At 55.7% G+C, this 10,825-nt stretch overlaps 1 protein-coding gene across 2 annotated transcripts in view; it reads left to right on the top strand.

The window, feature by feature from the left end:
- CDC25B (cell division cycle 25B) overlaps positions 1–9,212 on the top strand; it is a 9,907-nt gene extending 695 nt beyond the window's left edge. The window contains exons 2-16 of one of the 2 annotated variants that reach the window (XM_077766944.1): positions 600–709; positions 1,526–1,577; positions 3,488–3,529; positions 3,751–3,787; positions 4,051–4,173; positions 4,278–4,400; positions 4,594–4,728; positions 5,103–5,183; positions 5,298–5,474; positions 5,665–5,760; positions 6,320–6,382; positions 6,535–6,633; positions 6,850–6,983; positions 7,661–7,772; positions 7,892–9,212. In XM_077766944.1, the coding sequence (XP_077623070.1) occupies positions 600–709; positions 1,526–1,577; positions 3,488–3,529; positions 3,751–3,787; positions 4,051–4,173; positions 4,278–4,400; positions 4,594–4,728; positions 5,103–5,183; positions 5,298–5,474; positions 5,665–5,760; positions 6,320–6,382; positions 6,535–6,633; positions 6,850–6,983; positions 7,661–7,772; positions 7,892–8,032 (1,525 nt within the window). In that variant the 3' untranslated portion in view covers positions 8,033–9,212. The remainder of the gene's footprint in view (positions 1–599; positions 710–1,525; positions 1,578–3,487; positions 3,530–3,750; positions 3,788–4,050; positions 4,174–4,277; positions 4,401–4,593; positions 4,729–5,102; positions 5,184–5,297; positions 5,475–5,664; positions 5,761–6,319; positions 6,383–6,534; positions 6,634–6,849; positions 6,984–7,660; positions 7,773–7,891) is intronic. The other variant, XM_077766945.1, reaches the window with a different exon arrangement.
- The last annotated feature ends 1,613 nt before the right edge of the window (positions 9,213–10,825 follow it).

The raw sequence follows: 10,825 nt of genomic DNA, 5'->3' as shown, positions 1-10,825 counted from the left end.
ATCCCCGTTCCCCCCCCCCCAATGTTCCCACCATGCTGCCTCTCTAATCTATGCCCTGATCACCACTATTTTGCCCCAGGCAGGGGATCCTGAGCTTGGAGTTGGAACCTGAGGGTGGCAGAGCAGCCTGGTTCTCCTATGACCATGGCCCTGCTCCCTCCACCCCTAGTTCTTGCCAGGGGTTAAGGGATTAAACAGTGGTCCTGCTTCCTGAACAGGCGTGCAGTGTCCAGGCTGGGTTGCTCTCAGCAGCAATAGAGACCAAGTATTGACCCTTTTTCGAGAAAGGCATGTGGATGGGTAGGGGTCTGAAGAGCTCCCAGGAAGGCCCTCCAGGGCTCCTCTGCTGCCCTGCCATTCCTGAGAGTAGCCCCCAGCTTAGCCTCTTGCTCTTGCCCTGGGCTCACTTCTTTCTTAATCAACAAAGACACTTAGGGCCTCTGCAGAAGGCCCAGCAAAGAGGGTAGGCCCTCAGTGCCATCACCTCCCTGGGGCAGTGGTGGGCCCTTCAGAGGTGTGGCTGGTGGGAACATGGGCCAGCCAGCTCTTGAGCCTCACATTTACCTTTCTCCTTCTCTGGGTCCCTGTTGCCTTCCCAGTGAGACCCCAAAGAGTCAGGTAGGCAGCCTGCTCACACGTCTATCCCTGTCTCGGAGGCGAGCATCTGAATCTTCCCTGTCGTCTGAGTCTTCTGAATCTTCTGATGCAGGTGAGGCTCAGGGGACGGGGGGTTTGGGGGGGGCTGCCTGAGTCTTCCCATTTCCCTGCCGATCGGACTAACATTTCCCCTACAGTCAGGAGCCTCCACCTGCCCACTTCTAGTGGGGTTTACCACACCCAGCCCCGACTGGCTGAGCGGGCTGTAGGGCGGGGCCCACTTGGGGAGAGGAGATCTTACCTATTTAAAACTAGGCGCCAAAGTCCCTGAACCACAGCCCCACCTGGGAGGCATTAGGGCTGAAACTTGGTCATTTTATAACATTCACTTGCCTTCAGCTATAGCCTTTTCTTTAAAAAGCCATTATCTCATCTAGAACAAATTACTTTAAACCAGTTCAAGAAAAATGGTTAGCAAAGTTTTGGTTTAAAAACCTATACAGAGGAAGGGCACCTAGTGGCTCAGTTGGTTAAACTTCAGACTCTTGATTTCAGCTCAGGTCATGATCTCAAAGTTCTCCATGCTGACAGCACACAGCCTGCTTGGGATTCTTTCTCTCTCCCTCTCTCTGCCCCTCCCTCGCTCTCATGCACACTCTATCAAAATAAATAAATAAACTAAAAAAGCCCCAAAAGCCTATACAGAGAAGTTTCTACAGTAAACAGGAAGTGGAGCCCGGCACAATTGAGGGGGGGCAGTGTGTCAGCCCTTGGGGTCCATGGGTGGGTTTTTGTTTCATTTTTTTAATGTGTCAAGATCTAAAATAGAAACAGGTTTTTCCTTTTTCTGAAGAGGGTTGGGACATGGTGGGGATAAGTGTGCAGAAGATGGGCACTAGTTTCAAACCAAGGTACTCTGTCCCCCCAGGTCTCTGCATGGATTCTCCCAGCCCCATGGACCCCCAGATGGCAGAACAGACGTAAGTACAGAAAAGGGATCTCCACTGGGGCACCTGAGTGGCTCAGTAGGTTGAGCATCCGACTCTTGATTTTGGCTCAGTCATGATCCCAGCGTTGTGGGATCAAGCCCTTTATCAGGCGGAGTTTGGAGCCTGCTTAAGATTCTCTCTCAAAAAAAGAGAGAGAGAGAGAAAGAAAGAAAGAAAAAGAAAAAAAAAGAGAAAGAAAAGAGATCCCCACTACCAAGGAGTTGGTACCTGCCTTTGGGAACCCCAGCTTCAGCCACTGGGAGAAGCCTGGGAGAATGCCCAGACCCCTCCTATCCCCATTACTAACTGACCTTCCCAAGTCCTAAGATTCTGCTTCCTGTCTCAGAAAAGGGTCTGCTCCCATAGGAGTGGCTGACTGTGGTCTCAGGGCCAGGAAGTAGGGAGAATGGCTTCTGGAGCACCGGAAACTTCAGCCAGCCCTCCTTGGCTTGTGGGAATACAGGCCTGGTGTGTGTCCTGTTTTTCTTTGGCCTATACAGATGTTTGTTATTTTTTTCCTGTGAAATATCACAACTTTAAAATATGGTCCGATTGATTCAAAACTTTGAATTTGCTGGACCAAACAAAACCATTGTGGCAGCCATGGGCCATCTTATCAGCAACCTCTGGACCAGGAGCTTTATAAGAGAGAGTGGAGAGAGTTCTGCTGAGGCCAGATCCTTCCCCCTTGGTTGTGGGGCATGAGTAGTGTCTTCCAGACCACAGCTATTCCCATCCAGCTGTTAGAGCCCCAGCAGGGAAAGCAGCTGCCAGGCCTTCGTGGGGACAGCTGGGCATCCCCAGACTGGGCTGAGGGACTATGGCTTTGGGGTTAGAGCAGTGGTTGTCTTTCCTCCCACAGCTTTTGATCAGACTGGGCTGGGCTACAGGGTTTGTTCACAAACAGGAAACAGGGAGAGAAATGGGTGGGGGTGGGGGGCTGCAGGTTGGCTTTTGGTGGCAACACAGAACTGTCCCTGCTTTACTCCCAAGGCCCAGGTGCAGACTGGAAATGAAGCCAATGAAATAGGTCATTCCTGATGCCAGGTTGTCTGGGCACAACCCCTCCCCACCCCTGGGAGTCGGTCGCCCTGACACTAGCCCTCAGTGGCCCCCCCACCTCTGCACCTGCTGTGACGGTTACAGTTTCTCAGAAAGAAGCATGTGTGTGCGCGCCTGCATTCGCATAGACGCACAAAAGCCTTGCGTGGCAGGTGGTCTCTGGTAACATAGCTAGGGGGTGGGGCCTATCTACAGAAGCTTGTGCCCAGCCTCAAAAGGAACATCTGTTGGAATTCTTTGCCTGCTGGCCTCTTCTAAGGCAGGAGAAGGGGGTGGGACAGAGGCTGGGTCCTGGAAAATTCCAGAGGAGGGAGGAGAGGATGTGACCCTGAACATTTGTCACTAGGGGGTCTGGCATGGCACACTGTGGCTGATCCAGGGGCACACTAAACTAGGCCCCTGTCCTGGAGGGAGCCAGGAGCACCCCACACAATGGGAGGGAAGGCATCCAGGCTCTGGAGATATCCACATTGTTGGCCACAGCCTGTCATCATGGGATGGATGGATGCCTTTCCTGGCCACCATATGGCCCCGCTGAGGTGATTTGCATACAGGTGGAAGGCCTGTGGGCAGGCTGGCGAGACCGTTGCCTTGGTAGCGCCTCAGCAACCCTGTGACCTGCCCCAGCTGTCTCTATTGCTGCCATTCTCTGGGCCCCCTTCCATTCAGGGCAGCCTTCACAATCCCAGGCTGCTTCTCATCTCCCCCTTCCCCAATACCTGGACCCCCTCCCTGCGTTCTTCCCTCCACTGTTTACTGGCCCGAGTCCTGGCCCCCAGGTCTTGTGGACAATGTGCTGTAGTAGGAGGTAGGCCGCATAGGAGTTTTCTCTCTCCTAGGTTTGAACAGGCCATCCAAGCAGCCAGCCGGGTCATCCGAAAGTAAGTGCTCCAGACTTCCTCAGGCTCTGGTAGTCTACCTACCACAGGCTCTGTCCATTCCTCCCCACCCCCCCCATTGGATGGAGTAGGCTCAGGGAGGGTGCTGTTCCATTCTCTCCCACAGGGATGCATAGGGCTGTGTGGTGGAGTGGCACCATGCCTGCTCTCCTGCACAGACCCCTACTCTCCAGCCCTGACATATCCCCTGTTTCCTCCTGCAGCGAGCAGTTTGCCATTCGACGCTTCCAGTCCTTGCCGGTGAGTGCCCTCTGAAGCCTGGCGCTGGAGACTCAGGCGTTGGCCGTTGGCCGGGCTTGAGGAGGGGCAGGAGGGATCCAGGGTCACCTCCTAGAGGGTGGACTTCAAATGGTCTGGTGTCGCAGGTCTGGCTGTGGGAGACGGGGTTTGGGAGGGGGATGGGCCAGCTGGGGGAGTCGGAGGCGGGATGGGAGAAGGTAGGGCCAGGGCTGGTGCCAGAGGAACGCAGCCTTCAGTGCCTGCTGCCCTACCTGGCTCTCTAGGTGAGGCTTCTGGGCCACAGCCCTGTGCTACGGAACATCACCAACTCCCAAGCATCTGGCAGCTGGAGGAAGAGCGAGGCGTGTGGCCGAGCTGCCCGCAGCTCTGGGGAGGACAAAGAGAATGTGCGCGTCCAGAAGGCTGGAGTGGGAGCACTTCAGGGAGAGAAGGGGGTGTGCTGGGGTGGTTCTCTGGCGTTTGATGACACTTCCCCCCATCTTGCCCACAGGATGGATTTGTTTTCAAGATGCCATGGAAACCCTCACATCCCAGCCATGCCCATGCTTTGGAAGAGTGGGCTGAGCGAAGAGAAGCCTTTGCCCAGAGACCAAGCTCAGCCCCCGACCTAATGGTACATCAGGGGAGCCAAACAGCGCAGGGCGGGCTTGTATGTAGAGGGGGTGCCCGGGGGTGCCCCTGAAGGCAGCCTGGGGGAAGGGGGAGGGTGATCCTGAGGCAGTGGGAACGTTTTCTCAGAAGGATGTGGTTGGGGGCTGCCTGGGGTCCCCCCCAGCCTGAGTAGCTTGTGTCTGCCCCCTGCCTAGTGTCTCACCCCTGAGCGGAAGATGGAAGTAGAGGAGTGGAGTCCCCCAGCCCGATCCTGCTTCCCGCTAACTGCCACCCAGGGGGCCTCTGAAGAAGATGATGGATTTGTGGACATCCTAGAGAGTGACTTAAAGGTACCCAGTCTTTCCCCAGCATCTCCCAAAAGAAGAGAGCACTGACCTCCTGCAGGGAGACTATGCTGGTCATTCTGATGACAGAAGAGGAATTGGAGCTCGTGGAGTCACAGCCTGACCTGTGGCCTACCAGAGACTAGCCGGCCGCTGGTGCTGGGGATGCAGTGAGGGAGGGCACTGCAGGGAGGAGGGGAAGCCTGGCGCTCCGCCATGGCCACACTTCTCACAGTTCTGGAAAGCCCCTACAGCAAGTGGGACCCTGAAATTTCCTGGTTCTGGTTCCATGGCCAAGGAGGGCCATGCTGGGGACTTGGGGCCTAAGCGGTTTGGCCTTTGCCTGTGTGTTAACCATATCCTTGCTGATTTGGCCTCAGGATGACAATGCGGTCCCCCCAGGCATGGAGAGCCTCATTAGCGCCCCACTGGTCAAGACCTCAGAAAAGGCGGAAGAGCAGGTAGGTCTGGGGAGGGGGGCCCTCTCAGAACTTGGAGGGGTGAGACCCTACCACGTGGGGTTGGTAGGGGGCAGGGGCTGGACACTCTGACCCCCGACCTGTCACCCCTACCAGGACCTCATCATGTACAGCAAGTGCCAGCGGCTCTTCCGCTCTCCGTCCATGCCCTGCAGCGTGATCCGACCCATCCTCAAGAGGCTGGAGCGACCCCATGACAGGGACCTGCCCATACAGAACAAGCGGAGGAGGAGTGTGACCCCTTCCGAGGAGCAACGGGAGGCTGAGGAACCTGTGGGTGCTCCCTCCACTCCACCCCACCTCCCCCCGGGGTGGGGCTGGGCGGCCACTGTCCAAGTCCACCCTGCAAGCCCTTCTTGGCTGGGCTTGCGGCAGAGGGCAGGGTGCAGGGAAAGAAGTACCAGCTGAATCGGGCACTGAGGGGCAGCCTCGCCCCTGATCCTGGCCACCATCCACCCCACAGAAAGCCCGTGTCCTCCGCTCAAAGTCCCTTTGTCACGATGAGATTGAGACTATCCTGGACAGTGACCACCGAGAACTGATTGGGGACTACTCCAAGGTACCAGCACTGGGGACCCCCCAGCAGACTTGACCCCTTACTGTGTGGCCCTCCAAGCTCAGCAGCTGCTTTGGCACCTTTCTCTCCCCTCCCAGCCCCCCCCCCCAAGTGCTTTGTCCTTTGCCGCTTATCCTTTATTCTTACCTAGACTCCTCTCTCTGGCTCTTTGGTCTTCTGACTCTACATCAAATCTGTCTGGAGCATCAGTTGTGTTTCAACCTTGGAAAACATTTCTGAACTAACATCTAGCTTGGAGCCTCCTCTGGCCTCATCCAGGGGTGCGACAGAGTGTGGGGGCAGGAGACAGGGAGTTCATGTCTTCTGTTCCCTTCTTCATGCCCCTTGGAAAGGGGTTATTCCCTGGAGGTCAGACCCAGGAGGCACCTCTTGGTTGCTATGGGAACCAGAGCTAAATCAGAAGGTCAAAGCCGGTGTGGCCCCTCTGTGCTTAGAAACTCCATCCTTTCCTGGCTCCTACTCTTGCCAGTTTCACCCTTTTTCCTCCTCTCTCTCTTTCTCCCCTCTCCCTTTTTTAGTCTCTCTCTCCTCTTCCCTTCAGGCTTTCCTTCTGCAGACGGTGGATGGGAAGCACCAAGATCTCAAGTACATCTCACCAGAAACGGTATGTGGGGATGAGCCATTCTCCAGGCACACTTGGGATGGCTGTTTGCCTGTTACCCTTTTCTGGCTGAAAAAGGCCAGAGCAGCAGTAGGGTTGGGGGCAGCTCCCGCCTGTCAGCCTGACCTGTCAGGACCCACCTCTGTGGCCCACAGATGGCAGCCCTGCTGGCAGGCAAGTTCAGCAACATCGTGGAGAGGTTTGTGATTGTGGACTGCAGGTACCCCTACGAGTATGAAGGCGGGCACATCAAGGTAAGGCGGGCTGATGAGGACAGGCCCTGAAGACCCACCAGGTCTGTCCTTCCTCTGCGGGGAGGGTGACTCAGGGGAGGGCGGCTGCACCCTCTCATAGGGAAGGATCCTGCCCAGTAAGTGGTGGGGTCACCTGTCTGAATGTTGGGGAGTGCATAGGGAGGGCCCTGCCACCCAGGTCCCGGGCTGCAGCCTGACCTCTAGCTCCTCTGGCAGACTGCCGTGAACCTGCCCCTGGAACGGGACGCTGAGACCTTCCTGCTACAGAGCCCCATCACGCCCTGTAATCTGGACAAGAGAGTCATCCTCATTTTCCACTGTGAATTCTCATCTGAGCGCGGTCCCCGCATGTGAGTCAGCCAGCTGGTGTCTGCCCCTGACCTTCTCTGCCTAGGCTACGGGATGCTGGAGCTGTCTGATGCACAGGAGGCCCGAGCCCAGCCCCAGCCCCTCCTAGACCTGGGCCTCTGGTCTCCTGGCAGCATGGAGCAGATCTTAGCCTCCCTCCCTGTGCATGGCACCCTCCTCCTACATCCCTCTCTCCGTCCTTCCCATCAGGCCTCATGTCTACCCACCATCCATTGCTACCCTCCCCCCCACCCCCAACCAAGATCCTGGTTCTAAGTCTCTGGAAGTGTCCGTAACATTCAAGGGCCCTGTCCCAAGCCTCAGTGATATTGATCCTTCTAGGGTTTGACTGATCTTTCTTCTCCCCACCTCTTATCCTCACCAGATCTTATCACCTCTTGAACAGATCTCTACAATTTTGTCCGCTTCTCTACTTTCTGCTCCCCCCTTTCTTGGTCCAGGTCAGGTATCTCTAACAAAGATTGTGAACTGTCTTCTAGAAACAACTCCCTTGATTTACCTCCTTCCTTCCATCTCCCCAACCTTTTCTGGACCCAGTAGCCTGATGATCTACAAGTGTTNCCTGCATGGCCCACAAAGGGGTGGGCACAAAGAACAGGTCCCCTGAGGTATATCTCGCCAAACACCCCTCTGACTCCCACACCCCTTCTGGCCCCAGGTGCCGTTTCATCAGGGAGCGCGACAGAGCTGCCAACGACTACCCCAGCCTCTACTATCCTGAGATGTACATCCTCAAGGGTGGCTATAAGGAGTTCTTCCCGCAGCATCCGGTACCATAGTGTGCAGGAGGGTTGGACTGTAGGGAATGGGCTCCTCCCAAGGAGAAGGGAGGTCTCCTCCCAGAGTTAACCATTTCCCCATATTGATTGATCCTCCCATCCTGCCCTAGACCTTCTGTGAGCCCCAGGACTACCGGCCCATGAACCATGAGGCCTTTAAGGATGAGCTGAAGACCTTCCGCCTTAAGACACGCAGCTGGGCTGGGGAGAGGAGCCGCCGGGAGCTCTGTAGCCGCCTGCAGGACCAGTGAAGACCAGCACCGGTCCTGTCTACCTTCTCTGCCTCATGGCCTGGGTGCCAGCCACCCAGGGCCCTATGGGGCTGAGGGTCTGCTGGAGGCCCCAGGTGCCATCCAGGGGAAGGGCGGTTAGGGTGTCCTGCTGTCTGCCCCCAGCCCTGGTCCCTGTGTCTCCCTTCAAGCATACTCTAGACCCTCATCCCACTCCCACTCCAGCCCAGCCCCCGGAGGAGCCCAGCCTGTTGACTTGGTGAAACTGGACTAAGTCCAGCTCAAAGGAAGTATTTTGTGTCCTGCAAGAACCTTTTTGCTTTTTTCCCTTCCTTGTTTGAGTTAACCCTTTGTCTTCCCATGTCCAGAAAAGACCCCTCTTTTCTCTAGAGGCTTGTTTGTATGTGGCCAGAGGAAAGCCACAACCCCCCAGGATGGGCCAAGGCAGAACCCCTCCCTGGGAGGGGAGCTGGCACTGTGGCTGGGCCCTCTCCAGCATTCCTGGGTGTGTCTGCCGTGTTCCCTTTCTCTTTCTCTTTCCTGTCCCTCCACATGAACACCTCCAGCACAAACATAAGCTCTTACTCTTTCCCGTTTCAGTGTTACCCGCACGCTTGATTCGTTTGTCTGATTTGTTGCCCGTCTCAGGATATTCACAGGCTGAGGATTAGGCTCCCCTCTCCAGCTGGGGTTAGAGACTTCAAACATTAATTAGCCACTTGACCCTAGCTTCTGTTGCTTCAGAAAGGGCTGTTATCCTCGAGGGCCCTTGGGCGAGGGCTAAGGCCTGCATCCTGAGCCCCTGGAAGCCCAGACCTCACTGCTGTGAACCCCGGGGCCTGACTGGTCAGAACTTGCTGCTGTCTTGTTGTGGATGGACAGATGGACGAATGGATGGATGAAGGATGGATGGATGGATAGCCATGGATGCCCAATGCCCTCCCTACACAAACTGCTGAGTGGAAGCATTTCAGTGAGCATGACAGCCTGCGACAAGAATATATATGTGTCTGTCTGTGTGGACAAAGTCTTTACACTTTAAGGTTTGGAAATATTCAAGACGAAATGTCACGGAGGCAGCGAAGCCAAGGCCAGAGCCACGTCTGGGTTCTGAATCTCAGGCTGTGTGAGGGGCTGTGCTTGAAGGCCCTGATGCATCATCTGTTTGGGCCTTGGTTCAATAAAGCACTGAGCAAGCTGAGTCACCAGCATTGTGTCCTGTGGGCCCCTGACAAGACCACGGCAGATGCTGATGGTGGGGTAGGGGAGCCGCAGGTCAGCGGATGGGGGTCGGAAGACTCCTGCAGAGGTGGCCTCTTCCCAAGGCAGCCTCTCTTCTTCTTCATGGGCTACTCAAGCACCTCTAACCTCACCCTTCCTATACTGCACCGAGTAACCAAAGTGACCCTGTCACTCCTCAAGAATTGTCAGTGGCTCCCCACTGCCCTCAGGATAAACTTAGAAGACTCCTGGCATGGCCCTTGAGGACCTCTCACCTCTTTTGACTCAAATCCTCACACCTTGCTCTTCACATTTCCTTCCTTTGCATCTGCTGCATCCAGGAATGTTCTCTCCCTGTTCTTCCTCCTTTGAGACTCCATTTCAAATGTCGTCTCCTCCCAGAAGCCTTCCTGCCCTGTCAGAAAACTGACTTTCCCCTCAGCGTCTCCAGCACACAGCAGAGGTTCCACCATCTAGGAGGATGCCAAGTTCAAGATCAAGAGAGTGGAAAGGGGCCAGTCTGGGAGAAGGGGTCCCAGGCCCCAACCTGGTGTCTCAGGAAGTTCCCTCAGAATACCACTGCAGGTGACCCTTGCCCCCAAATGCGAGTCTGTGATTGCAGGGCCTCCTTTGCACATGTACAGATAAGGTGCTGCCTGATACAGTGTGTATAGCTTGCAGGGCATCATTACCATTTTCTGTCAAAGTTCATCTACCTTCTGAAGTAGGTGGTGCTAATGATTATTCACTCCATTTTGCAGATGGGAAAATGGAGGCTATTTCCTATTAGAGCATTAAGGGACTCCAGATTCCCAGGCTGAGTCTAAATAGTGCCTGCCTTATCTCCGGCTTTTCCTCCAAGATTCTTATGCCTAAAGGCTTGGTCTTCCCTCTTGGTCCAGGCCCCCTGCAAGGGCACAATGGGTGGGGGCTGTTGGGGGTGTGACTTTGATGGTCTGGGGGCCTGAGCCTTTGCTCAGGGAGGGAGGGGCTCTGAAAGCTCTAGAAGCCCTCTCCACTGAGCAGGCAGCTGACACCAAGGACAGCATTTATGTGAGTAAGGGGACTTGCCCCAGAAAAAGGAAAATATCTGTGTAGACCCCTGAGGAACAGGGTGAAATAGGGAAGGAGAGAAAGCCCTGGGCACTGTCCTACTAAGATTTGTTTGCTCCACTCTGCTTAAATGGTCCCAGGAAGCCCCTCTCCCTCCTTCCTGGTTTTACAGAGGAGGAAGGCTGCTGGATGTGCAGAGAGGGCATGTGGTTGCCCCTAAGTCACACAGCAGATACAAGCAGAGCAGGCATTCCAGCTGCCCAGGGCTCTCCCACTCCTCATCTCCCGCCCTGGTCCCAGAGCAGCCAAGCAGGTGGGGCTGGGTTGCCTGGCTTCTGCTCCGAGTGTCCTCTTTCCACCCCATGGGTCAGGGTCTGGCCACACGGGAGGAGGGAGCAATGGGTGCTGAGTGTCTAACAATGGCCAGGCTGTGTGCCAGGTGCTGACATCTGAGACTACACCTGCCCTCCTCCTATCTCACCATCAGAGCCATAGTTGTGGTCACGGGGCATTCAGACTGTTCCAGACACATACATGTCT

The sequence above is a fragment of the Crocuta crocuta genome, unplaced genomic scaffold, assembly GCF_008692635.1.
Source record: "Crocuta crocuta isolate KB4526 unplaced genomic scaffold, BGI_CrCroc_1.0 scaffold15, whole genome shotgun sequence".
Lineage (NCBI taxonomy): Eukaryota > Metazoa > Chordata > Mammalia > Carnivora > Hyaenidae > Crocuta > Crocuta crocuta.
The sequence above is the reverse complement of the archived record's forward strand: the minus strand, read 5'-3'. Positions and strand labels throughout refer to the sequence as shown.